This window comes from Ixodes scapularis, unplaced genomic scaffold, assembly GCF_016920785.2.
Source record: "Ixodes scapularis isolate PalLabHiFi unplaced genomic scaffold, ASM1692078v2 PGA_scaffold11__112_contigs__length_91849675, whole genome shotgun sequence".
NCBI classification, from domain to species: Eukaryota; Metazoa; Arthropoda; class Arachnida; order Ixodida; family Ixodidae; genus Ixodes; species Ixodes scapularis.
In genome coordinates, this window is record NW_024609837.1 from 66999545 (window position 1) to 67026175 (window position 26631).

General features: G+C 54.2%; 2 protein-coding genes and 1 pseudogene across 2 annotated transcripts in view; 1 reads left to right on the forward strand and 2 right to left on the reverse strand.

The window, feature by feature from the left end:
- Positions 1–3176: 3176 nt before the first annotated feature.
- On the reverse strand, positions 3177–4553 carry LOC120836467 (putative nuclease HARBI1). Its single transcript, XM_040205387.1, has 2 exons — positions 3764–4553; positions 3177–3395 (listed from the first exon to the last, which is right to left on the reverse strand). The coding sequence occupies exons 1-2, from the start codon at positions 4364–4366 to the stop codon at positions 3177–3179; spliced, it is 822 nt and encodes a 273-aa protein (XP_040061321.1). The 5' UTR covers positions 4367–4553.
- A 2410-nt stretch (positions 4554–6963) lies between these two features.
- LOC115311682 lies at positions 6964–14444 on the reverse strand (annotated as a pseudogene).
- A 2226-nt stretch (positions 14445–16670) lies between these two features.
- Positions 16671–26631, forward strand: part of LOC121835088 (villin-1-like) — a 55236-nt gene continuing 45275 nt past the window's right edge. Inside the window, exon 1 of the mRNA XM_042289022.1 lies at positions 16671–16702. Within this exon, the coding sequence (XP_042144956.1) occupies positions 16671–16702 (32 nt within the window). The remainder of the gene's footprint in view (positions 16703–26631) is intronic.

A 26631-nucleotide genomic window follows, 5' to 3' on the forward strand; every position in this document is an offset into this window, starting at 1 on the left:
GAATACCTGTCATGGGGGATGGAGCGTGAACGTGCGCAGACAAGTCGGTTATGCAACCTAATGCTGTCAGTTGAATACCGTAGTAACCTGACAATGGAGCAGCATGAACGGAACCGCAGCACGATATAATACTACCGTTAAATCAGTAATTCTACTTGCAGTTTTTGCGGCGGACATGTACAGTAGATCACAACTGACAACACCCAGATGCTCAATATTTCATTTCATTACGCATGGGGCAGAGGGGATGAACATTCCCTATCAGCAAATGCATGCCTATAAATCGGGGTATATTTAAAAAGGAAAACAGATCTTAGATAACATTAGAACTTGGAGTTCCTAGATTGACTACTGTTTGCTCCTTTAGGAGGGGGGCCACCTGGCAAGCCAATGAGCGCCACCTCCGTGCTGGTTGGGGCGGTGGCCTCACACGTGTTCAACAGACAGGAAAATATGGAGGACAGCGATGGGGCACCCTATCTGCCCCCGGTCTGCAGCCTCCCAGTTCTCCGACTACTGCAGCCGATGCTGGACGGCGAGGAGGACCCTCTTGATGCCGACTTGGGTAGAATGCTTGAACCGTTTCCATGTCTTGACCTGTACTTTCTAAACTGGTACCTTTTCGTCTTTACCCACTGATCTTCTCATGGATATGCATGGATACGGTTATAGATCATAATGAGTCTGCCTTCAGAAATGTTTCACCTGGTGTTCCTCAGTAGTACATACTGGCACCCCTACGTTTTTTAATAATCATGAATGACCTTGCAGCAACCATCTCATCTAATATTAATCTTGTTGCAGATGACTGTGTCGTCAATAACAAAGTAAAAAGTGTGCATGACAACATTCAATTTCAAGATAATTTAGTAAAAATGAACAAATGGTGCGAACAGCATGTACATTACTTATGTACAAGGTAACATATATCATTGCAGGGCTGGGTTCCATACAGCTTCAAAACAGTACATGGCAACTACTGCAGACTAACAATGACCATACTCCCCTGACAAAGAAACAAACAGCACAGGGTATTAAAATAATCATAGCATGATTTCTGCCAAGAAATATCTATACCAAGCACTCCAAAAGGTGGAAACGGTTAAGTGATCTAGTGGCCTAGTTTATGGCACAGGTTCAAAATGGATGAAAACATTGTTACACATTAGATCAGCAGCAGAAAAAAAAAATCAAATACTTCAAATTGCAACTGCATGAAAAACAAAAATACAATCTCAAACTTATAAAAACCCTTTCTACTCTTCATGTATGTCCCATTGTTCACTTCATAACTTCTACGTGTTCTTTCAATTGCAGAGGAGCCCGGTTCACCAGCTGGGCCTGCCTCAGACGTCGGAGCACCACTGTCACCAGCGGCTGCCTGCATCGCTGATAGACCTGCAGCAGCCCCAGCAGCTTGCCTGATTAGCCAGACATCTACTGCAGGGTCACCAGCTCCTACACCTGCGGCTGCTGCAGCGTGCAACAGTGGTAGTGCGGCAGCAGCTGTGGACAGTGGTGCCCGCCAGGTCGGAGGACGTATGGCGCTGCTGGAAAGGAGCCTCGCAGAGGAAAACGATATGAGGATGGCCTTTGTCCAGCAGGAGCATGCCCTGCGCTGCAACTTCCTTGAACAGGACCACCGCGACGCACTCAGCAAGAGAGCTGCGCTGCATGAAATGGAAATTAAATTGCGCGAGGACGAGCTGAAAAAAAGAAATGCCATTCACGAAATGGAGATGAAGCTCCTGTGTATCAAGGAAAACATACTGCTGCAGGAGCTGAGCCAGAAGGCTGCACAATAAATCATGTTCAAACTGCTATGCCTGCTTTACTGATGGTTCACTTTTAAAGTCAAACTGAAGTATCACACACTTGGAAGTACGACTCCTCACCTTCATGGCCTGTGTGATGGGCCTCTTGAGCCTACGTGCAGCTCACGTAAAGCTCAGCAGAATGATGTTCTGCCGGATACGCAGACCCGAAGGAGAGTCCTCCGGGAGAATCGGTGGCAGGTGTGGCTGCCGCCGCCTTCTGGCATTCCGTGCCCTGGGACTTGGTGGCGGGGGTGGAGGAGGAGGTAGGGGCTCATTTCTTGCACGTCCCAGATTATGCAAAGCCGCACACGCGGTGATGATGCTGCATGAGTGGCGAGTCTTGTGCTGGAGCCGCATATCCAAACAGGGAAATCGTCTCTTCCAGACCCCAAAGGCCCTCTCGACGGAGTTCCTCGTTCGGATCTGGGCCTTGTTGTACCTAAATCAAATTATAAGGCATGTGATCGATTTTTAGGCATCTGGGAACATACTTGCAATCACTGTATTTTCTTTTTCAGTATGGAAATAACAGGTTGACATTCTTTTGTCGAGGTTAGATATGTTTTATTGACAACTTTTCGTGCACGCACGGCTTCATGATACTGTTGACATCTCATGGAAACTTTTTCGTTCTTGCGACATTTCGTCGACAAACGTTTTCTTCTGCTAGGTGGATTGAATTTAGTGGTCGCGGTCGTCAAATCTTATGATTTTTTTTTCATTTGCCTAATGCTGAAAAAGAAAAATTAGACTGAATTTACTTTTTAGTGAATGAACCACCGACGGCGGGGCAAGCTATGTCTTAAACAGACCACACGATCACACCTCGCTTTGCTCCGCTCTGCTAGGGGAAATGGTTCATTAGCGATGTGCGCGACCAAAAGCGCCGCTGCGGTCAGCTTTCGACGATTGGCCAAACCGTGGGCATATGAGCATTGTCAGATTGTCAGCTTTGACGGTGTTACTTTCGGATTGCAATGACTCCTAGCTTCCACTGTGCTTTTTAATCACACCACCGAAGTCGTCGTCGCACCTGATGGTAAGTAGACAGGATAACAACTGGTGACGTCACGTCGAGGCAAATCCCACTCGTGACGTCACGGATGGAAACCATAACAGGGCGCCATTGAAACATCTCGGTGCTAAAATAATCTCAAGTTCGAGCTTGCACCAAGCCTTGTCGAAACCGCCAAGGGTTCGGCAAGGTAGGAAAGAACATTGGATATCGGCGAAGTGATCTGTCCATGAAACGCTTGAAGAACTGTTTGTCACCGGCAATGACTGCCTGCTATTACAGACATTAGTGATGTTGTCAGTGCAGTACCAAAACAAATCTTATACTTCTGCCGATGATTTGGCTTAGCTCCCTCCGGGACTATTTGCCGCTCCAGGGTTTGCGAGCGGCGTCATCAGGAAAGGGAGACAGGCATAGCCCATATCCCCCAGCAGGACGCCGGGCACTCTGCTCTCCTCGTAAAGGGCACGCGCACGACTGCCATCAAAGATGCGGCTGTCGTGCACAGATCCTGGCCGACTTGCCACAACATCAAAGAACTGTAGCTGTGGGCCGGTGATGGCCTGCAGGTATATAACATTGCATTAATACGGCAATTTGGGCCAGTTGGCTCATGCTCGAAAACAAGTGAAACAACTGCCCCCCCCCCCCCCCCCCCCCCCCCCCCCCCGGGGCTGGCTACGTGCCTGTTGCCCGTAAATAACGTCGCATATGCAAGCTAGGTATAGGCTGTGCAATGGCTATTTCGAGCGGGCCCAGAGGTGTACAATAAGCAGCAACAACACAGCTGATGAAAGGGTTTCCCTATGTTTTACAATGATCGGGTTGAACAGCTGAAATCGTTTTGCGTGAGCATTACCCATGCTTCCCAGCCTGGCAGTTTAGTAGGCAAGCTACGTCAATAAAGGGGGTATAAGAAATATGAGCTCACCTGGACGTTCAGGGAGAAGACTCCTTTCCTATTGCGATAAACTTCCGCATCATCTCCGCCGGGGCTTCTGATGCGCACGTGGGTGCAGTCGATGCAACCCGTGACGCCAGGAAACTGCCCCATTGCGTAGAAGTCGCGCATAACGCCGTGGTACTCCGACGCAGCCGGGAAGTGCACCAGCCTTCGGAAGAGCACCCTCGCGATGAGCGTCGTCACCGTCCTCACTGTGCGGCAGACAGTCGGCTGGGAGACATGCACCAGGTCTCCCGCTACCATCTGGAAGGTCCCGGCGCCGTAAAAGCGAAGGGTGACCAGCAACTGGAGCAGGGGGGTGAGCGGCAGTCCTCGGTTGTCGCCGGTTTGCTGGAGAGGCAGCAGCGTCAGGAGTTCCCTCACCGTCGTCTTCGTAAAGCGATATCTCGCGAGGAACTGGCGGTCACTGTACAGCTCCATCGGGTTCAGGCGGTCCGATAGATTACGCCGCGGCACCGACGGACCGAGCGGGTACATAACGCCGAACACAAGGTCGCACGCACGAGTAGCGAACTCAAAAGACGCGATCCTGCGAGCGGCATCACTCCGATAACCCGGGTAACCCGCCATCTTTTGCGATGAAGGGAGGCTCGAGTGTAGTTGAAGGGCGGTGCCACCGCTCACTTGAATTTTTTCGAGAAAAGTCCGAGTGAAGTGCGAGGCGAGGGAGCGTTTCGAGTGAAGGGGGATTTATGAAACGTAATGACACCCACTCAAGGGCGTTGGAAGTTAAGTTCGAGTGAAGTGGGATCTATGAATTCGGCGGAAAAGAACAGAATGCAGAAGCCGTACACTCAGAACAAGAATATGAGCATCCCCCGTTCTGGTTCACGCTATTTTTGATTGTATTGCTTTCCTGTTTAGAAAATTTTATTTACAACAGTGGTGTCATGCCCAGAACAAAGCCAAAACCCGAAAACGCGCTATGTACAGTATATACAGGCTTTCAAGCTAGCCAACCCCGTGCCTAAGGCGCGGGCACGCACCCGCCGCTCGGCAAAGCGCCCGTCCGCGCAATCACTCGCGCAAAGAGGCCCCCCAACCGGCACCGCACTCGCACGTCCCGCCCCTGCGACGCCTCAAAGACAGGGCCGCATCGCGTCCCGTTCCCCCTTTCTCCGCCTAACGCGGTCTAGATATGATCAACATATTGAAAACGGAGTTCGATGCGAGAGTTGTGCACGTGTAGGTATCGGCAGGACCAGCGCCGCAGGAACTCCTGCTCTCCGAGGAGGAACAGTTGCGCCTCGAGGTGGGACACGAGCTCCCGCCGTAGCCTGAACAAAAGCGGCCAGAGCGCGCGCAACCTCCGTCCCTGTCCCACGGCGCAGCACCGGTTTCGCCACAGGACGTACTCGCTCGCGGCGAGCAGAAGGCACGCGAAGAGCCCCGAAGGACATCGTCCGCGCAGGAGGTAAAGTGCCACGCCCAGCCCCCGGAAGCTAGAGCGAACGACCCGCCAGAACGGGCGCGTCACCACACACTCCGACACAACGTGCACGTTCGCCTCTCGGTCGTCGCAGTTCGGGCACTGATCAGTGCGACACACGCCCCACCGAAGTAGCCGGTCTCGTGTGGGAAGCACTCCCCAGCCTCGCTGCCACTCGAAGTCTCGAAGGTGTCCTGGAAGGTTGGAGGATGTGAGGCGGACCCATGGGAACGAATCCGAGAGTCCAATCTGCACGGGAGTGAGCTGTGGTTCCAACAGGGTTTGGGCGAGGCGTGACGCCGGTGTTGTCGTGATGTCCAGCTGAGGCGCCTGCTCCACGAGGCGGCGATACAGCTGAAGCGCCTTAGAGTAAGCCGGCGGCGGTGTCTCAGCACAGGTACCCGACGGGCCGGTGAGGTCGATACCCAGGTCTCGGCGGGAGTGCCCCACGAAGTAGAGAGCGACAGATCTGGCCGGGTTCTCAGCCTCGTGTAGGATCATGAGCATGGTCTTCAGCTGGAGTAGCGCGGGCGTGCCATCCACGCAGGGAAAGCCCCATCCTCCCTTCTCGCGTGGGAGGGAGAGCACCTGACGGGTGACGAGCTCGGTTTTTTCCATCCAGAAGAACCTGAACAAGGAACTTCGCACTTGCCTGGTGAAGCTACGCGGTGGTACTACCACCTGCGCTAGGTACCAGAGGCGCCCACAGAACACCGAGTGGGCCAGATACCGGCGCTCGGCCATGGGGAGAGCGTAGTCGCGGGCACGATCCACACTTGCCGTGATGTCGCGCGTAAGGCGGGTCACATCTCGGGTGAGATTCCCATCGCGTTGTACGTTACGCCTAGGATCTTCACCACGGCAGCCGCCGGGAGCGGGGAAGCTGGGTCTGGTGGGCGGTTAACCCACAACGCTCTACTCTTTTGCTCGTTGAGGCGTGCCCCAGAGAGCGATCCGTACGTCGCGAAGACCTGAAGCGCCGCGCCAAGGTCGTCAGCGTCGCGTTGGTACAGCGTGATGTCGTCGGCGTACGCAGTCGCCTTCACCTCGCCGCTGCCGGGGAGAGGGAGGCCGCGCACCAGGGAGCACCGGTCGATGTTGGCGAGGAACGGCTCGAGCGACAGGACGAAGAGGAGTGGCGAGAGTGGGCAGCCCTGGCGTACGCCTCGCGTGACGGGGAAGCTGGCCACCTTGCGGCCGTCCACGCACAGATCACTTTTCATGCCAGCGTACAGGGCCTCGAAGAGGCGAACACCCTCCGGGGGGAAACCAAAGGCGTCGAGCGTGGCGAAAAGGAAGGGGTGCTCAACCCGGTCGAACGCTTTCGCCTGGTCCAGGGAGGCGATCAAACCCCTGGCGCAGCGGGAGTTCGTGTATTGAAGCACGTCTCTTGTGAGCGATGACAGTGTGTGGACGCTGCGGCCCACGACCGAACACGTCTGGCGCGTTGTTACGATGTCCGGGAGGATGTCATGCAGCCGTTGTGCAAGCACCGAAGCGAGCAGCTTGTAACTTGTGTTGAGCAAAGTGATGGGCCGCCACGCCCCTGGGTCACTGGGGTCTCCTCCCTCCTTGGGTAACAGGATTATCCTGCCCTGCCGGAAGGACTCCGGCTGGCGGAGCTCCGTGAAGAAGATGCGGAGGACTGCACACACATGCTCCCCCAGCACATCCCAGAATGTGCGGTAAAACTCGGTCGGGAATCTATCCGGGCCCGGCGCAGATCCAGTCTTCATTTTCAGGAGAGCGTTATGAACCTCCTCTGCATTGGGAGGCTGGTGGGTGGAACTTTGGGGAGGTCGTGCAAGAAAGGGTGCATGGCCAGGGTCACGCGGTCTATCGTTGACTCCGAAGTCGCCAGGGCCTCGAAGTGGGAGCTGAAGCTTGGGATAGAAGGTTGGCCAGGCGGAGGCGTCAACGGAGGAACTGGAACGGGCGGGACTCGCCGCTCCTTCACCTGTGTGCGGTGTGTGTAGCGAAGCGCTTCGGGGTGTAAGGAGGGTCCGCCCCTCCCCTGAAGAACTGTCGCTGCTGTCGTCGACGCCCGTAGTAGGCGTTGGTACCGATCGAGGAGTTGCGACAGGTAGCCCCTCATAAGGGGAGTCCCAGCGCCCCCGCGACGTACGATGCGGATTCGCAGCGATGTTTCGCGGAGCTCTTCAACTTGCCGCTGGCGCAGGGCACGGCCCTCCGTCACGCACGCCACCCGCCAGGTTTCCAGAAGGTGGTCCCAGTTCGCTGGATCTGGCGTCACTCCATGTAGAGACCGGCGCAAAACTTCTTTCAGGCGGTCGCGGCTCGTCGGGTCCTGCAGGACGCGGGAGTCCAAACGCCAGAAGCGTTGGTGCCCGGCCGAGGGAGCCAGACAGAGCTCCGCTAGCACTGGCCGGTGGTCTGAGATGTGACCGATGGCGGGTGGGAAGTTCACAGCCCCACAAGCTTGAACGGCTGAGGCCAGGGTCTCGGTGACGTAGACCCTGTCCAGGCGGCTGCTTGACCCACCACGTTGCCAGGTGTGCTCGAAAGTAGCACCGTGGAGTAGGGTCCAGCAGTCCACCAAATCGAAATGTCCAATCAGCCGTCTCAATTCGCGGGCGTTCCATGTAGGGCGGCCGTACCCTGATCCCCTGACGTCGCGCCGGGAGTCGACGACGCAGTTGAAATCTCCGAGTACCAGGCAGTGCCGTGCGTCGAGGAGGTGAACATCCAAGTTCTTGTAGAATGCCGTGGAGTGCGAGGGTTGTGCCGGGGCGTAAACACACACGGTGCGAAAACGGGCGGCGTCCAGAAAAAAATCGAATGTGATGAATCGGCCATCGGGGTCAAAGCAGCACGAGCTTTGCCGCATGAGCGCGCGATTAAAAATAATAATTCCTACCCCGGAGCTCCGGGTAGTAGCAAAGGAGAAGAAGCAATCCACTGCATAACGTTGCTTGAAGAGGGTGACGTCGCGTTGCCTAACAAAATTTGTCTCCTGGAGAAAGAGAAAGTCGCAACCGACAGTCCGGGCAAGCTGGAGAACCTCCACTTGTTTGGTCGCACTGCGGAACCCCTGGACATTCAGGGTGTAGGAATTTGCGTACCGCCGCCGATTCGCTGTTTCCCACGTGGTCCGTCAACAACCCGAGTCCAGCCTGGTTCTTTCACGGGAGCGGGATTCCGCTCCCAGTTTATTGGTACAAAAACACACAACGCTACAAAACACTGAATCTAAAATACAAATACAAGTTACATTATACAAATATTTACAACCGCGCGTTAAGCCCAACGCTAAACACAAAGAAGGCCTTAGGCCTCGCGTCCCGCGATATCCTAGATCCGGTCGCCACCCACTTGCCTGCCTGCGTCTCGGTCTCGTCCGGAGTTCCTAGAGGCCTCTCGCCCCCTGCCCCACCGAGTATATCTCTCGATGGGCGAGGAGGTTTCTCCTCGCCTGCCACGGGGGCGCCTGCAGCGCCCTCCAGTGGCTAGGAGAGAAAGCCGCGCGTCGGGAGCCGAATTCGAGATCCCGATCGACCCCGCGGCAACACGACCATGTGATCGTGTCGCGGCCAAGATTGGCCGAATGGTTTGATGGGCGCCCTCGTGAATTCACGGTGCGCCATACTCCCCTCTCCTAAAAATCGAAGTACGCCGGAATTCAGACGTAAGGCTAGGCTGCTGACAACACCGTCGCTTGGTTTGGCCTGGAGACCCCCCCACACGCACACACACACCGCTGGTCCCATGGGTCGTCCTCACTGAGGTCCATCAGTTCGCCCGAGACCTGGGGTGCGCGGCCACCGCACACCTCACAGTAGACTTTGTCGACTTCGGCTTGGCGGCAACCTCCGGGGCAACGGGGTCCTTCAGCAGTGTGCCTGGCCACCATGAGACTGCCCCCCCCCCCCCCCCAGGAAGTGGTGCACTGGAGAGGGACTGTGGTTGTGACCCAGCTGCGACAGCCCTCCCGGAGCGATGTGGGGCTGGAAGTCCAATGTCACGGAGAACTGCACCCCGGCGTCCTGTGTGGCGTCGCGGACGTCCAACGAGGCTCCCCGAGCTGTGGTTCCGGCCGGGGAATACGCTGCCCGAAGACGAGGAGTTCAGCCCAGGCTGGTGTTTGTCCAAACGGCGACTCCTCCTTTCATCCTCTCCCAGAGAGGACCATTTGGTGCACACCACGTTGCGTCTCGAAGCAGCAGCCGCAGGGCCGATGACGCACAAGCTGGGAAAAGTCCAAGGCGCGCGCCCAGCGAGGGAGCAGTACCCCAACACCAACAGCAACGCCGCACAAACAAAAAAAACAAAAAAAGAAAAACATTCCACAGCAAAAACAAGAAACAAAAACTAACACTGAGGGTTCCGAGACACCCCTCCCCCACCCACAAAGAAAAACAAAAACACAATGCCGGGAACGCCGATTTCGGATCGTTCCCCCCTCTTCTTCCCTTTCCCGGGCCACGCACTCTACGAGGTTCCGATCCCATCGGGTTGCCTCCGGCTACGCGTGTTGTAGCTGTGCCGCGGTGGTCCCAGGAACTCCTGAGATCGTTGGTGCCCGCGAATGCCCCTTTGCGGCCGCTTGACCGGCTCATCCCCTTCTCTGGGGAAAAAGGGTTTCAGTTCGCCGATGTGAACTGTCCCGCGGACGAGATCAGAATTCTGGTCCCTCAGCGTGTGTGTCAGTCGAGACTTCTTGGAATCGATGACAAAGGGGCCAACCCACTTGGGGGCCAACGCCGCCGAGAAGAACTTACTCGCATCACTCTGCACGTGACTTCGCCGCAGAACGGTGTCGCCCACCTCGAACTGCGCATCGCGGTGCGCTTAGTCATAGGTGTTCTTCTGCTCCGCCCGCGCGCGAGCCCTGTTTCCGCGGGCGGCGTCCAGCGCCCGCGACAGTCGCTCTCTTGTGCGCGTCGCGAAATCCTCGTGCGAGGGCACCGCCCTGGCCGCGCTCTGTCGCGGGCGAAGAACCGCATCGGTCGGCGTAGAGAGTTCTCTGCCGAAGTTCAAAAGCGCCGGCGTGAACCCAGTGCTGCGGTTGAGGTTGGACCGCAATGCAAACGAAATCGAATCCAAGTGCAGATCCCAGTCCCGCTGCTTACGAGCATACGCCCCGAGCAGCGGCTTGATGTCGCGGTTCCGCCGCTCGGTCACATTTGCTTGTGGATGGTAACACGAAGCAATGCTTAATCCCGAGGGCCTGGCAGGTTGCCGCGAAGACTTTCGAGCAAAATATCGAGGCGTTGTCACTCACCAGTCTCTCGGGGAACCCGTAGCGACACCAGACTTCGGACAGCCTGCTCAGGACTCCCTTGGCTGTCACCTTCCGCATTGGAAACATCTCGACGAATCCGGTGAAGTGGCAAGTGACTACCAACACATGTTGATAGCCTCCGCTTGACCGCGGCAGGGGTCCCATCAAGTCGCAGGCCGCGATCTCCCATGGCCGCGTACTCACGATGGGCTCGAGCAGGCCGGGTGGTCTGCCGCCCCTGGGCTTGCGCTCTTGGCACACTGCGCAGCTACGGACATAACGGCACAGCTGCCCCTTCATGCCCGGCCAGGTAGCGAAACGGCGCAGCTTATGCCACGACTTCGGTGCACTGCCGTGACCGTCCGCATCGTGGTAGTGACGCAGCGCTGCCACTCTGAGATCGCGGGGAATCACGGTCTTGAACGACTCACTTGAATCGCTCTCTTCCGGGAAGTAGCGCAGCAGGACGCCGTCCCCATCGATCAGGTAAGACTCCAGCTCACCTGCTTCAATGTCTGACTCCTGGGCGGTGGCACTTGGCCCTCTCGGTGTTCCGGAGTGCCGCAGCGTCTCTCCGCCTGTCTGGTCAGGATCCATCTCTTGCCTGAGCCGGTCGAAGATAGCGCGACAAAAAGAATCGCGATGCTGCGCTTCGAACAGTTCCGTTCGGTTGAACGCCGGTCCCAGTGAGGTAATCGCCTCAGCCAGCTGCGCGACGCCGCCACAGTGGCGAGCGGAGCTCGAGGCGGGATTTCCCGTCTCCCGGGGGATGGCCCCGCCTCCGCAGTCTGCTGTCTCGCGCGGTGGGGGATCCACGGGTGCGCGGGAGAGCGCGTCGGCCACCACATTTGTCGTGCCCTTCCGGTACCGAATTCGGTACTCGTACTTCTGCAGTGTCAAGGCCCAGCGCGCCAGTCTTCCGGCGGGTTCCTTGATTCGGGAGAGCCACGCGAGGGCCATATGGTCCGTCTCGATCGTGAATTCCGTCCCCTCGACATAATGATCGAACTTCTTAAGAGCAAAAATGATGGCGAGGCATTCGCGCTCACTCACCGTGTAGTTCTTCTCTGCCGGGTTCAGCGCCCGGCTGGCAAATGCCACCGGGCGGATCTCTCCCTCTGTCTCCTGCAAGAGTACCGCGCCGAGTCCCTGGTCGCTGGCGTCCGTCTGGATCGTGAAGGGCCTATTCAGGTCTGGCAGTTTGAGGGATGCTGTACGCGCCAAGGCCTCGGTCAGCTGGAGGAACGCCTCCTCCTGCGCCGCCTCCCAGCTCCAGGGAGCCGCTTTCCTCAGCAATTGCGTGAGGGGTGCCTGCATGGCTGCGCAGTTCGGGATGTAGGCTCGGTAGTATCCTATCATGCCGAGAAAACGGCGCACTCCCCCGACATCGGTAGGGACTGGGAACTCCAAGATCGCCCGCAACTTGTCCGCGTCGGGGGAAACTTTTCCTCTCTCGATCCGGAATCCCAACAAGCTGATCTCGGAAGCTCCAATTTGGGCTTTAGTCGGGTTAAGTGTGAGGCCGGCGATCCGCAGTTTGCGCAACACGTCCTCGAGGTGACGAAGGTGGTCCTCGAAAGTTTCCGAGTACACAATGATGTCGTCCAGGTACGCGAGCGCGTGCTGCCACTTGGCATCTCCGAGCACCCCGTCGATCAACCGCTGAAATGTCATCGGTGCACCTGTTAATCCGAACGGCATCCGAGTGAACTCGAACAAGCCTCGGTGACACACGAATGCAGTTTTGCTTTCGTCGCCCGGGCTCATCTCCACTTGGAGGTAGCCTTTGCTTGCGTCGAGGGTAGTGAAATACTTCGCCTTCCCCAGATTCGAGATGATTTCTTCGATGCTCGGAAATGGATACGCATCTTTTACGGTCACCGCGTTCAAGCGCCGATAATCGACGCAGAGTCTCGATGTTCCGTTCTTCTTGGGCACCAAAACCACCGGGAATCCCCAGGGTCCTGATGACCGGCGAATGATTCCCGACTTCAGGAGCTCATCGACTGCGGCATCTATCGCTTTTCGCTTCGCCAGCCTCACAGGACGCGGATTGGACTTCCAAGGGCGTGCGTCCCCAGTTTCAATGCGATGTTGCACCTGCTTAGTGCAGCCCGGCTGTTCGGTGAACATTTCGTCAAAGTTGTGCAGCAAAGCCGCCAACCTCTCTCGCTCTGGTCGAGACAGTCCATCGGCATTGGCCAACGGGTGGCCCATTCCGTCGCAGTGCTCAGCGGAGCTCGGAGTTGGGTGACTCATGGCGTCGTCGCGGTCGGTTCTTTCCTGTTCTGTCGCTTTTCCCAGCGCTGCCGCCATGGCCCCCATAGAGTGCTCTCGGAAACTTGAAAGGGGTGCATGTGCCCCCTCTCGGTACCCGCCACTTGCCACGTCAATGATGATGCCGGTGTGGGCCAGGAAATCCCGTCCCAGAATGATGGGTACTGTCAGCCCGGCCAAATGGACGAACCGCTGTCTCTGCGCCCGTTGATTCCAACGTACCACGAGACGCACTGCTCCCCTCGAGGTCGTCGACCCACAAGCCAACTGGAAAGTGGTCTCCCCATGCCTCACCCGAACGGACTTCTGTTGGAGATGCCTGAGGACCTCGTCCCCAATTAGCGACGCACTAGCCCCGCTATCCAGAAGAGCTGCGAACTCCTTTCCCGCCACCGTCAGGGAAATAAATGGGGCCGCGGTGCTTGTCACTGTTCCGACTCGATACGCCGTCGGCACGCATACAGTCGATGGGGTGTCGGGGACCCGCTCGTTGGTCTGTTGTTTCGCCGCCGATAACTTTATCGGCGGCCTCCTCCGTTTCCCGGTATCTCCCTTGTGCAGTCGCGCCTATAGTGCCCGATTTCGTGGCACCGAAAGCAGCGGCCTCGCCAACCTGGGATAGGACTCTCCCCAGTGGGACGTGCGATGCGCTCACCCCTTTGTGGCAGCGGGTCGGCGGCAGACTGCTCCTGGGCTGCGGCGATCCGTGGTGCGCCGGTCGGCCGGAATTCCGCCGCGTGGACGGCCGCGCTCCCTCCTCGGCGTGATCCTGGCTCCAAGGCGTCATCTGTGAGCTCCCAGGGATTCCCGCTCGGCTCCCCGCTGGCCGCCGCCATTGCGGCTTCCCCCCGTCGACACCCACGTGGCACCGGCCCGTGCCACGCGCATCGGGGTTCGAGCGTGTCGATTGGTGCTGGGGGAAGGTGGTACCTGCGCTCCGCCAGTATGTCGGCCTGAACCTTGCGTGCCTCCTGTGCGAGCTCACTCAGACTTCCGAATGGGCGCCCACGCAGATACCGCGAAAAGGTGGGATGCGCCTGCCTCACCACCCGCTCGACCTGCTCCTGGTTCGTAGCATTCGGATCGGCGATCTGCAGGAGTTCCTGCATTGCCCGCAGGTACTCAGCAAAGGGCTCAGCGGGAGCCTGCGTTCTTTCCTCCAGTTCCCTGCGCATTCTTGGCAGGTAGTCTGCCGGCAAGAACTCTTGCCGGAAGAGGGCCGTGAACTCGTCGAGTGTTCCGGCTGACTCGCCCACAAGGCGATGCCACCTGGCTGCTGGGCCTACAAGAGCCACCGGCAGAACCCTGCCTAGCGTCTCCTCCTCGGTCAGGCCGGTAGCCTTCCGATATCGCTGGATTTCCAGCAAGAAGTCGGTCGCGCTCAGAGCTCGATCGCTGTGTCCGCTGTACTCCGGCACCGGAATGCGGATGAGGGTTTTCGGCGGTGGCGTTTGCCTCTGCATGCTCTGTAAGGCCTGAGCGAACGCCGCAACCAACGCCGTGGATTCACGGGACACCTCCGTGCTTTGCGGCATAGACACTACTGGCGATACCGCCGGCGTTTCCGGACTCCGCACTACGGTCATCTCCGCGGCGTTCCCCTCCGCCAACCCCGAGAGCCGTCGCTCTTTTTCCGCTTGTGTCGTCGCGACGTCAGCCAAAAACATCAAATCTGTTAGCGCGAAATTACCCGCGGCCATCCCGAACACTTGTTTGGACGTGCCTTTTCCAACTTCAAAGTGCCGCGGTATAGACCCGCCAACCAGGGGGACCGCCCCGCGTGAACTTTCACGCAGTGTCGTCGACGGACGTTGCGACCGTAATTACGGCTCGCCTGCCCCAACGTTGATGCGCCATTTGTAGGAATTCGCGTACCGCCGCCGATTCGCTGTTTCCCACGTGGTCCGTCAACAACCCGAGTCCAGCCTGGTTCTTTCACGGGAGCGGGATTCCGCTCCCAGTTTATTGGTACAAAAACACACAACGCTACAAAACACTGAATCTAAAATACAAATACAAGTTACATTATACAAATATTTACAACCGCGCGTTAAGCCCAACGCTAAACACAAAGAAGGCCTTAGGCCTCGCGTCCCGCGATATCCTAGATCCGGTCGCCACCCACTTGCCTGCCTGCGTCTCGGTCTCGTCCGGAGTTCCTAGAGGCCTCTCGCCCCCTGCCCCACCGAGTATATCTCTCGATGGGCGAGGAGGTTTCTCCTCGCCTGCCACGGGGGCGCCTGCAGCGCCCTCCAGTGGCTAGGAGAGAAAGCCGCGCGTCGGGAGCCGAATTCGAGATCCCGATCGACCCCGCGGCAACACGACCATGTGATCGTGTCGCGGCCAAGATTGGCCGAATGGTTTGATGGGCGCCCTCGTGAATTCACGGTGCGCCATAAGGGTGAGGACCCGTAGCCGTGCGAAGAGGAGGAAAATGAATCGCCGGCACTTCGTTAATCCGAGGGTGTTCCGGACGATGGTTGGCTGCTGGGGCTTCCAGTGGGCGAAGGGGAGTCGTTCCGCGAGCGCTTGAGGCGAGCTGCTGCGGCCGGGATGCCTTGCGGGGTCGCGAACTCGTCGCTGCTGGAAAGAACACGCTTCCCTTCCTCAGCACCACCGTGTCGGCTGCGACTGCGGCTGCGAAGTCTCCGCGGTTCCAGGCTTGCGTTGCGGCGGCGTTCTCGGTAACGCGGTCTTGAGCGGGTTTCCACTCCTTTCGCGGCGTCCCCGGCGGCGTCCCCGGCGGCATCCCCGGCGATCTCGTGGATGACGAGGCGTTCCTCGTCCGAGCCCTCCGTGAGGTCGCCCCAGTTGAGGCTCGGACTGGACTGAAATTCCGGCGCAGTCGGGGACTTAAGTTGTATCGGCTCTTCATCGGAGCTGGCGCTCGAGGGGAGTGGAACGCTAGGCTTAGCGTCGCTCAGAAATGTGGTTGCCGGCGCGTTCGAAAGTATGGCTACTGGCGCGTTCGAATCTTCACCTGTGGCCATGGAGGTAGCCGGCGTGGGTTGCGGTGTTGCCGCATCAAGCTCAGGCGAGGTTGTCTCGGTGGGCTCGGACGGGGAGGGCACGGTAGACTCGGTGGGGCCGACGGCGGGTGTCGGGTCGGGTGCGTTCGACGCTGCAGGTGCGGGGGTGGCAGGGGGTCCATCCCGAGGGGTCGATGTCAGGGCCGGGAACTCGTCCGGGCTCTGGCCGGCCACGGAGGAGTAGGTGCGACGTTGGGTGCAGTCCACCGTCGCGTGGGCCGCCCCGCAACGTCCACAACCAGCCGCGCATCCGGCTGAGTCGTGGCCGAAAGCGCCGCAGCGGGTGCAGTAGGGCACATTGCAAGCCGCCTTGATGTGGCCCTCTCGCTGGCACCGTCGGCATACGCGTCGGAGGCCGCGGTAGTCAAAAGTTGCCCGATGCCCGGAGACGCGGAGGAAGTTCGGGACAGGCGTCGCCTCTTTCATCTCCATGCGAATGTAGCGCGTGCCCGTCCGCAGGGTCGGGTGGTCTTGATACACTCCAAAACGGATGTCCAGGACCTTCCCGTAAGGTGCAAGGGCAGCGGCGAGCGCTTCGCTCTTGACGTAGACCGGCAAGAAGAGGCATGTAATGGCTGTTACTTGCGGTCCGACGGGGACGATTGGAACGAGGGTTCCACCGATGCTCAGGGCGCCGGCGTTTACGATGCGGCTCATGGCCGACGACGAGGTGACGGACAATTGGAAGTTGGTTGCTCCCAGGTGTTGCACAGAAAACAATTCGGCGGTGCCGACAATGCCCGTGGCCGCGTCGAAGATAGAATCCACAGACGCGCCCGGCGGACAGGAGACATCGAAGGTCAAAGCCTTCGTTGGCTGGGGCGGGGACGCTGGGTGCATGACGCACCTGAAGCAACCCCGGCCAGAGACGACCGGTCCGGGGTTGCAGACGAAAAGATGCTACACGTTGAACGATACTACAGAGGCCGGTTCTCACATGCAGCGAAGCGCTGATGTAGCGCTGCTCACATGTCTTCAGCTACTTATCGACTGCCATGAGCAACAGTTTTGACGGTGCGATACAAAGCGGGTGAACGCTTCCGTCAGCATGCGCTTAGCGCGAGGTCAGCGCTACGCTTGTAGCGCTCCGCTGCATGTGTGAACAGGCCTTAAAGTGGGCGATGCCTAAGAATTTTTACAATGACCACCAAAGCTGCGCTTGGAGAGTTCAGTCTAAGTCCGGGTAAAAGACGCGCTACCGGGCCTGTGGTAATAGTGCAATATGTTTGTTTGATTTGTTCCTTTGCGCTGTGGGGAGACCGCTTGAACTCTGCTAGCACTGCTTCTCTGCGCATCGTGAAAACCCCGAAGTTTGTAGAAGTTTGAAGCCATTCTCCTTCCTCTCTCTCCTCTCGACTAGCCAAAAGAGAAACAATTTTGTTCTCGAAACTGATTAGAAGTTCGAAAATTAACTAGTCGAACCTCAAAGTTCGACGTCGAACCTGAGGTTCGAGAAGAGTTCGCCGCACCCTTAGGAATAGCCCAAAAATAGCCACATAGCCAAACACGAAATTTTGACGCCAATTAAAAAAAAATGTAGCCCAATTTGGCTATATATAGCCCAATCTGGCAACACTGGGCAACGTTGCTTTCTTTCTCTCGTGTTCTGTCGCTCTCTTTTGCGTTCGTTCACTCGGGACCCAGGATGTCGGCGCACGGGATTTGCCACTCCTCCTCACCCACCTTTACCCCCTGTAGGCGAGCGTTGTGTCAGCTATCCTTCTGTGGCTTTAACCGACAATGAAATAGCCTTTCTACAGTCGTTCGAGTGTGGTTGATGGTGTGTGTCCTCCGCGTGCTCGGGTGCCCCCGTGCGAGTGTGGCCTCGGCTCGAGCTGATACCGAGGGCTGTTCTTTTTTCTTCCATCAATACATCGAGTTGTGAGTTTGCGCTTGTCTCTTCTCTCTTCCCTCTTCTCTGTACCTTTCTATTTGTGCGCAATTTTAACCATGTTCAATCATTACCAACTCGCCCAACTAACCACTTTACTACACTCCGCACTGCAAAGGAAGTGAGGCTCGAACTGGTCAGAGCTAGGGGTGTCGCGAACCGGCCGCGGTTCGAGGTCGACCAGGTTCGACTTTTTCGAACTTTTAGTGGAAAGTCGACGAACCTTCTATTGAGGTTCGACTCGTGTGCGCATGCGCGACAGGCTGGTCAGTTGGCTTCGGATTGGATGATAATGGCTAAGAGATAAATGAAGTGCAGCGCTGATTGGCTATTTTAGTTAATACAGTACTAAAAATTAAGTTTTTAACTTCGTCATTGATTAGAATTAGTTTCTGTTAATTGCAGCTGTTTGCAATATAAAATAACTCTTTGCATAAAAAACAATTTTCCAAACCTAGACATACTTGTATCAAGGTCTGGCCACATTGTGCACAAAGTCGAACCGGTCGAATCTGGTGAAAAGTTCGAAGGTCGTCGAGCCGGTTCGACCGAGTCGAACCCCGAAAGTTCGACCAAAACATCTGGTTTGACAAAAGTTCGCGACACCCCTAGTCAGAGGATGGATGGATGGATGGATGGATGAATACGGCTGAGCCCTTTGGATCGGGCATCAGTTTTATTGAAAAAATTGATGATTTTTTTACACTCCATGCTAATGAACGCACTAAATTAATAGTTCTTGGAGATTTTAATTTCCCCCTGATAATTGGAATGAAAAAATTGTCGAAGTCAGGTGGGAAACAAGATGATTACATGTTAGAAATATTGTTAAAACACGGCCTCGGTCAAATAGTCTGGGAACCCACAAGAACGTGTGGGCCTCGAAATTCCATTTTAGATCTCTGCTTTCTTTCGACGTGCTTTCGTGAGTACGAGGTGTCTGTTGTAGACAGGATTTCAGATCATAAGCTGGTGCGTGTAACGGTAACACAAAATAGCCCCCCTCAAAAACAGAAAAAAAAATACGGCACTCGTTTACAACTTTGAAAAAGCTGAGGACACAACTGTCTCGACTCTTTTCGCCAGGACGCTAACGTTGAAAGCCTCTGGAATCACTTTAAGGAAGCAGTAAACTACTGTCTAACAGCGTATGTTCTTCAGAGAATAAAAAAGATTAATAAGACAAATCCTTGGGTCACACGCGAGATCATCCACTTAAAGCGCAGATTAAAAGGTAAGAGACTGTGTAAGCACCGGAACTTATTAGCAATTAGTAGGTGGCGTAAGCTACCGCCCGATCCAAAGGGCTCAGCTGGGTTCATCTATCCATCCATCAATCTCGGAAAAAATGTGAAATTTGTTTTAACTTTTTTTCCTTTTGCTTTGGTACAGTTACTGGTTACTCTCAACGAGCTTGAGTAAACTTAGAGCGGTAAACCAGCGGTCAAAAATGGCACCCCCCCGGTTGCCGCCATCTTGCCTGTTTGCCACATTAGTGATCACGTGACGTCAAGATGGCTGCGCCCGAAGGTGGGGCAGATCAGACTGGTCAGATCGCGGTCAGCAGATGGGCACTCTGGGGCTGCGTTCGAATCTTACTCGAATGGCGCCGAGTTACTCCGGCGGATCAAGTCACGTGACGAGACAGATGCAGCAACGCTGGACGCGGGTAGGTTTTCGAACGCAACGGGTACAAGAACTTCACCCAAGAGTGAGATAAAAGCTGCGTTCGATTTACTTGCACCTCCTGCGCCGGTGCAGAAAAATGTAGGGCAGTCTACTTCCGGTATATGTATTGAGATACGACCGGAAGTACAACGCCCCACACTTTTCTGCACCGGTGCAGGAGCTGCAAGTAAATCGAACGCAGCTTCTATGCCATTCCTGGGTAAAGTTCTCGCACCCGTTGCTTTCGAAAACCTAGCCGCGTCCAGCGTTGCTGCCTCTGTCTTGTCACGTGACTTGATCCGCCGGAATAACTCGGCGCCATTCGAGTAAGATTCGAACGCAGCCCCAGAGTACCCATCTGCTGACCGCGATCTGACCAATCTGATCTGCCCCACCGTTGGGCGCAGCCATCTTAACGTCACGTGATCACTAATGTGGCAAACAGGCGAGATGGCGGCAACCGGGGGGGTGCCATTTCCGCTGCAGGCAGTGGGTTCCGGTTTACCGCTCTAAGGTAAGACTCAAGCTCGTTGGTTACTCTGTACTGCAAACGCGAGCACGAGCAATGCGTGTAACTTCGCTTGTAGCATACTCGTGCAATTTAGCAAAACGTATATGCAGTACCCACGAGAATGCTGAGAATGTAGCGCACGTGCTGGCGTAAGACCTAAAACAAAAGGCATCTTGTACAAGCTCGCCTCGTTATCATTTTTTTTTTTTTTCTTTGAATACGAGAAATGTTAGCGCGTGCGGCGTGTAGACCTACATTGCCAGCATTCTCTTTGATGCCTTGTCGTCGCGAGTCTGCCTTCCGAGCGCCTGCGAAGCTGTTCCAGCATATCGTACGCAGCATCGTAACCACAGATCGCGGCCAACCGGCCAAGCTTGCCAATCGTCGCGACTTGAAGGCCCTCATCTCGTGCAGCGCCCGTTGCAAGTGCAGGTATGTGTTGTGTCACACAGGCGGAAACCATGCAACTGGGGCTGTGTTCCAAATCTTACCCAAATGAACCCGAGTTACTCCGGCGGGTCGTGTCACGTGACAACACAGATTGAAGAACGCTGGACGCGGGTAGGTTTTGGAACGCCAAGGTACCTTGAAGTAAGATTAGGGGTGTCGCGAACCGGCCGAGGTTCGAGTTCGACCTGGTTCGATTTTTCGAACTTTTCGTGGAAATTTCGACGAACCTTGTATTACACCATACTTGTATTGAGGTTCTACTCGTGTGCGCATGCGCAACAGGCTGGCCAGTTGGCTTCGGATTGGATGGTAATGGCTAATGGATGAATTAAGGGCACCGCTGGTTGGTTATTTCAGTTATTACAGTACAAAAAAAATTAAGTTATTAAAGTCTTTAGTGAATAGAAGTGGTTTCTTTTAATTCCAACTGTTCATAAAATAAAATAACCATTTGCATAAAAATAAATTCTCCAAACCTAGACATGCATCTATCAAGGTCTGGCCACACTGTCCGCAAAGTCGAACCGGTCGAATCTGGTGAAAAGTTTCGAAGGTTCGTCGAACCGGTTCGCCCCAGTCGAACCCCGAAAGTTCGACCTAAAAATCCGGTTCGACAAAAGTTCGCGACACCCCTAAGTAAGATCGAGTAAATTTTGGAACATGGCCTGATAGTTCCTCCAGGCCGGCGCAGCAGCCTCAAGAAGTTCGCGTGGCGCCCCCTTACGGCGAACCGGGGTGACGTCACGGCGAGGAGAGAATTTTTCCCCGACTCGCCCCGCTCGCCCTGTGGAGGCCGTGACGACGCTAGCTGTCGGCACGCTCGTTTCTAGTTTTCTTGTTTTTTTTGGCGTGTTTTTTGTAGGAAGTGTAAATTTTTATCAGGGGGGTAAAGGTGGGTGAGGAGGAGTGGCAAATCCCGTGCGCCGACACCCGGGGTCCCGAGTGAACGATCGCAAATGAGAGCGACAGAACACGAGAGAAAGAAAGCAACGTTGCCATGGTAAACGCGAAGAGTGAAAACTCTCACCAATATAAACAGTGATAATTTAACGTTGTAAACTAAATTCTGAGCTATTCTAACGCTTATAAAAAGAATAAAGTCATTACGCTGCATTAACTTCCCGTCTGTCGAAATCTCGGAAATCTGGTGGTTGCGCAGTTTCGTATTCCTCAACCGCGCCCACCCGCGCCCCACCGGCGAAGCCGGGTATATGGTTTAGTTTAGCGTTAACGCGAGGCCGTACATCTGCGCGCTATGCAAGAAGAAAGCATCGAAAGGAACGCGAATATCTTTCCACCGGTAAGTTCGTGGATTTTTGAAGTTCACGAATGCTCTGATGATGTAACCGTGTTTGGGACCCCAAGGGTCTGCCTGCATGATCCGCCGCTTGCGGCAGCCAGAATGTATGGGAAAATGGCGGACCTTTTCCTCTAGAGTTAGTATGTATGATCTCTATGATTTTTATATGTGCCTTTATTGAGGTATGGCCTGTAGCTACAGGCGAAACTTCAACCAACATTCGGGATTTGTAACCCAATTTTAAAGGTAAAAGGGACAAGCAGGCTTATAAAATGTACGGAAGCATGTCAATATCGGCCTAACTCAACGTCTTGTACACCGGGTAAACGAAGTCCAGCTCCTCGAAGAGCTTGCGGCACACAACGCCAAACCAGGAAACCGGTGCTGGGAAGCAAACCGATGCGAGATCGCGGAGCGGAGTCCTCACCTGACGTCACGGAACACCTCACCCAGTCAGGGCGCGGTGACCGCAGCGACGCTTGTGTTCGCTCTCGGGGATAATAGACCTGAAACTAGGGGTGTCGCGAACTTTTGTCGAACCAGATTTTTTGGTCGAACTTCCGGGGTTCGACTGAGTCGAACCGGTTCGACGAACCTTCAAACTTTTCACCAGATTCGACCGGTTCGACTTTATGGACAGTGTGGCCAGACCTTAATACAAGCATGTCTAGGTTTGGAGAACTTTTTTTTTATGCAAGGGGATATTTTATTTTGTGAACAGCTGCAATTAAAAGAAACTAATTCTAATAACTGAAGAAGTTAATAACTTAATTTTTAGTACTGTACTGACTGAAATAGCCAATCAGCGCTACACTTAATTCATCTCTTAGCCATTACCATCCAATCCGAAGCCAACTGGCCAGCCTGTCGCGCATGCGCACACGAGTCGAACCTCAATACAAGGTTCGTCGAACTTTGCACTAAAAGTTCGAAAAAGTCGAACCTGGTCGAACTCGAACCGCGACCGATTCGCGACACCCCTACCTGAAACGAAGCGATTTACAGCGCGCGTCCCTGGTTTTGAGGGTGCGCGTCTGTGTTGCCCGACTGCACTGAGCTGTTGAGTTTCTCGTCAGTGGGCTGTGGCAGCCTGCATAGGCGCAATTCTGGGCGCTGGTGGCGGCTGGATTGCCGCGTTTTCTTTTTTATTTTGTGTTCTGTGGCGAACATAATTTATAGAGGTCTTTAAAGGGATTGTCCGGTCGAAACCGGAAGTACTTAAGTTCTTGCGCTCGTTACATCGAGGGAGCCTTCATATAGACAAACGTCATTTTTATTTTAATATATGATCTCCCGTTATTAATTAAACATTTCATGATCCTATGTACGAAACTGCACTCCGAATTTCGCCAGTGTCAATGGCTGACATCCGTAGGTGCTGCGTGACGTCACAAAACGCAAAGGTTTGTCGGATGGTCGGGATAACAAGCGTTGGTCGATGGATGTCTTCTATTTTTTTCGAATTATATAGTCTCCTAGGCAGTACCCTACAGGAATACGGTCCCCTTAATGCAGTTCCCAAGCACGTGCAAAAAAATTCACGCCTTTTAGCAGGATATTACTCCCAGATAGCCATAAGCTTCGAGCAAACGAATGCCGTTTCGCGCAAACACAACGGCGACGGTCGCCGATCGAACTAGGGGCGCTTGCAAAGCAAAGGATGCAGATTTCACCTCTGAAGCGGCACTTAGGTACACGAAGCGGCATCTGGGTACACATTTCGGCGGATCCACTGGATCGGTGATGAGGCTGCGGGTCATTCCCTCAGAGGCGACGTCCGCGGGTCGAAGGCAAACGGCGAACCGTTCAAATGCACGTCGTCACTTGACTTGAACGAGCTTGGTGAATCGCAGCTACGCTCCATTTTCACACGCGCGTCAAAGAGATATTGGGCTGCACGCATGCTAAATACAACTTCTGGTATCATTTCGAGATGGCCAAGCTGTTGGTTTTGGTTTTTCTGCATAATCAAGGTCTGTCTGATTCGGCCAGGAAGTTCTGAACTATAGTCGGTTGCAAGTCAAGAAGGTAGTGGCAAATGCCCCTCAAAGGGAATTTTTGCATTTCGACGATAGGTTCGCGGCATCAGGATGATTTTGCGTCGGGAGTCACTGGCGACAGCGCGCGGTCGGTATACCGGTCACCTTGAAGACGAAGGCCTGACGGCAGCGTCTTGGCCAAGACAGTTATCGACCGTAACTTTGGCATCAAGTTGAAGCGAGAATAGGCAAAAAATGCCGATTCTCGGCGTTTTTCCCAGGCCCGTTAGTGGGCGTCCACAGCGGACAAAGCGTGCAGTGTTATGCTCAGCTACGTGGACATGCGAGTGCCAACGCACTAAATCCTAGACCTCTACAATGTATCGGAGTCGTCAATATGCATTCAAGAGCAACTGAAGGCGGGGACTATCAAGAGGGCAATACCTTTCCCGTGTCTGTAAGGAAGAATATCAACATTGGGGATCCCAACATAGCATCAAAAAGAAACAATTTACGTGAGCCAATACTTCAACACTCACCACAGGGAGCCAAACCTACGAGAGCAGGTGCCTAAAACGCTTGTAGAATATCATAATCAAGCAAATTCCTACCCTCGGTTATGATCTCAATTCCGCGTCCACCGCGTGTACGTTATTATCATAAATGAGAGGAAATGCAACCTCCGTATCGGCGTTATTGTTAAACATCGCAGACATTTGAGCAAGCGCTGCGAAAAATGGCACCGCGAGCAGAGACGGACGAGGAGTTCTGCTATCGCCGCCTGCTCTTGTCGTCTGCTTCTGCACGGACGCTGAACCGAGTCCGGAGCCGGTGCAAGATTTTGAGGAACTGGGTCTGAACCAACATTGAACTCAATCAGAACTGGGATGAATCGAACGCGCCAGTGCATCGGTCGTGCAACTTCCGGTTGAATCGAATGCACCAGTTCCTGCACTGCCGAACTAGTTCAGCCAGTTCAGGCAAATCGAACAGACCTAAATTGACAGATCCGATTTGGGCGAGGAGTGGGTGGACGTAGTTTAACATCGTTGGCACAGCATCACACCTCAGCTTACAAGCCTTCCGTCCGCCGAACCGAAGAGAGCTACGAGCTCAGCTCGTAGCTCTCTTCTGTGAGATGATTGCTGCATAAGCGGGATCTCGATCTTGACGGGAACCCAGTCCCTACGCACGACGACGATCCACTTTGTTCGTCACTGCACGTCTCGCGGAAAAGTGTGGAACGTCATGTCTTGGCTCACATGTGCTGCCCGGTAGTTGTGGCACCCAATCGCGTGACAAAAGTCTCACCCAACCACGAAACAAGTCAAGCACAACAACAAAAACGAAGCACGCTGAGGCGTTCACTCGCAGGCAAACGACGAGACAAAAATGCTCGCCTTGTGTTTTGTGACGTCAGAGCTTCAATGTTGCCAACGAAAGCAGCGTTTACGCTAGAATGCGATTGGAGCAGTATAAATTCAATTACTCACACAGGGGGGCATATAAAATTCAGATATTGCACATATGATGCGTCTCGAGGCAATAACAATGATATTAAATTGTTTTCTCGAATACGAAATTTGACCGGACAATCCCTTTAAGAAAGCAGTGCTGTATTTTTGGGAACAAAAACAAATATTTTAAAGCTGTTTTGGTGAGTCCATGCACGACAGAACAAATGCAACTAGAATGTTTGTTTCATTTTATGTTCCTCGTTTTACTGCACCATACACTCAGCCGTGTCAATCAATGAAGGCAAAAATATTTGCCCACACAGGATATCCGAACTGCATGGATATTCCCCACCCACAACATGAAATTCAATGAGTCTCATCAGTCAAACAACATATATTGTATGTACCCCACGGTGCCGCGTTATCCAAACAGGATTTGAGAAAGGTTTCAAATAAAACAGCATATCCAATATACAATGTTGACGATATTCACGTCATGACGATTGGACTAGGGTGACCACCTTCCTGCAGGCGAAATGCGGGACACCCTGACCGGGGGGGGAGGGGGGGGGGAGTAAGAGGAGGACGGTATTTTCCCTACTCAAGATAAACGTATTAAAAAGTTCACCACCACGCACTCCCCGATATCCCGTGCTGTCCGAAAGCATATTATACACCTAAACTTGTGTGGCGGCTAAAATTATTTTCAGTCACAGTGATACATTTTGTGTGTAATTGTAATGGAAAATATTTTATTACGGTTGTATGTCTAAGTTGTAAGACTAAGTTGTATGTCTAAGACATACAACTTATGCATTAGTGTGTCTAAGTCGAAAACATAAAAATCGACTGCAGCAGACCCCAATGCATGAAAGGGAAATAAGAAACAGTAAATCTTTTACGGCATTTTGTTTCCTGACGATACTTACTCTTATACTAACATGCTCTTGCATAAAATTAGAACCTTGTGTTGTTTTTTCGACCTTTGTGAGTTGCAGGTTTTCTGCCTTGTGTGACCGTCTTCACCAAAAAAAAAAGCTTTCCAGAACAACCTTTTTGCATTGCACAGTATGATATGCATATAATTACACTAGTTAATTTTCATCTTTAGGAGAGCAATTTTCGCTCGCAATATTTTGCCATCAAGGGGAGAGGCGCAACGGCACATGCGCGTTCGTCTCCTGCAAGAACGATGGTCGCTCTCCGCAGTGCTTGTATAGAAAATGGCACACCATCGAGATTCACAGGTTTAATAATCACCTTCGCGCTACCCGTGGCCCGCTCTTCAGAAGCGCCATAATTTGCGTAGTGAATGCTACGACAATGTGAAATGTGGGACATTTTAAAGATTTTGGTATTTCTTGCGGGACGTGGGACACGAGCCCTCAATGCAGGACAGTCCCGCGAGTCGCGGGACGGGTGGTCACCCTAGATTGGACGGAATCCGGTGTGTTTTGGGAAACATGTAGGAGAGAGCTCCTTTTTCTTTTTTTTTTTCACAGCTTCAAAGCAAATGAACGAACGTGTCTATTCCGTCCCCACACCCCGGACCCGACCCTATCAGCTATTTTTCGCGAAGACCCGGAACCGAGAAGCACGTAA

Coding starts and splice junctions, on each gene's coding strand:
- LOC120836467 (XM_040205387.1), bottom strand. CDS start 4,366: ATGGCGGGTTACCCGGGTTATCGGAGTGATGCCGCTCGCAGGATCGCG. Junction 3,396..3,763: donor TCTTCTCCCTGAACGTCCAG/GTGAGCTCATAT, acceptor ATATACCTGCAG/GCCATCACCGGCCCACAGCT.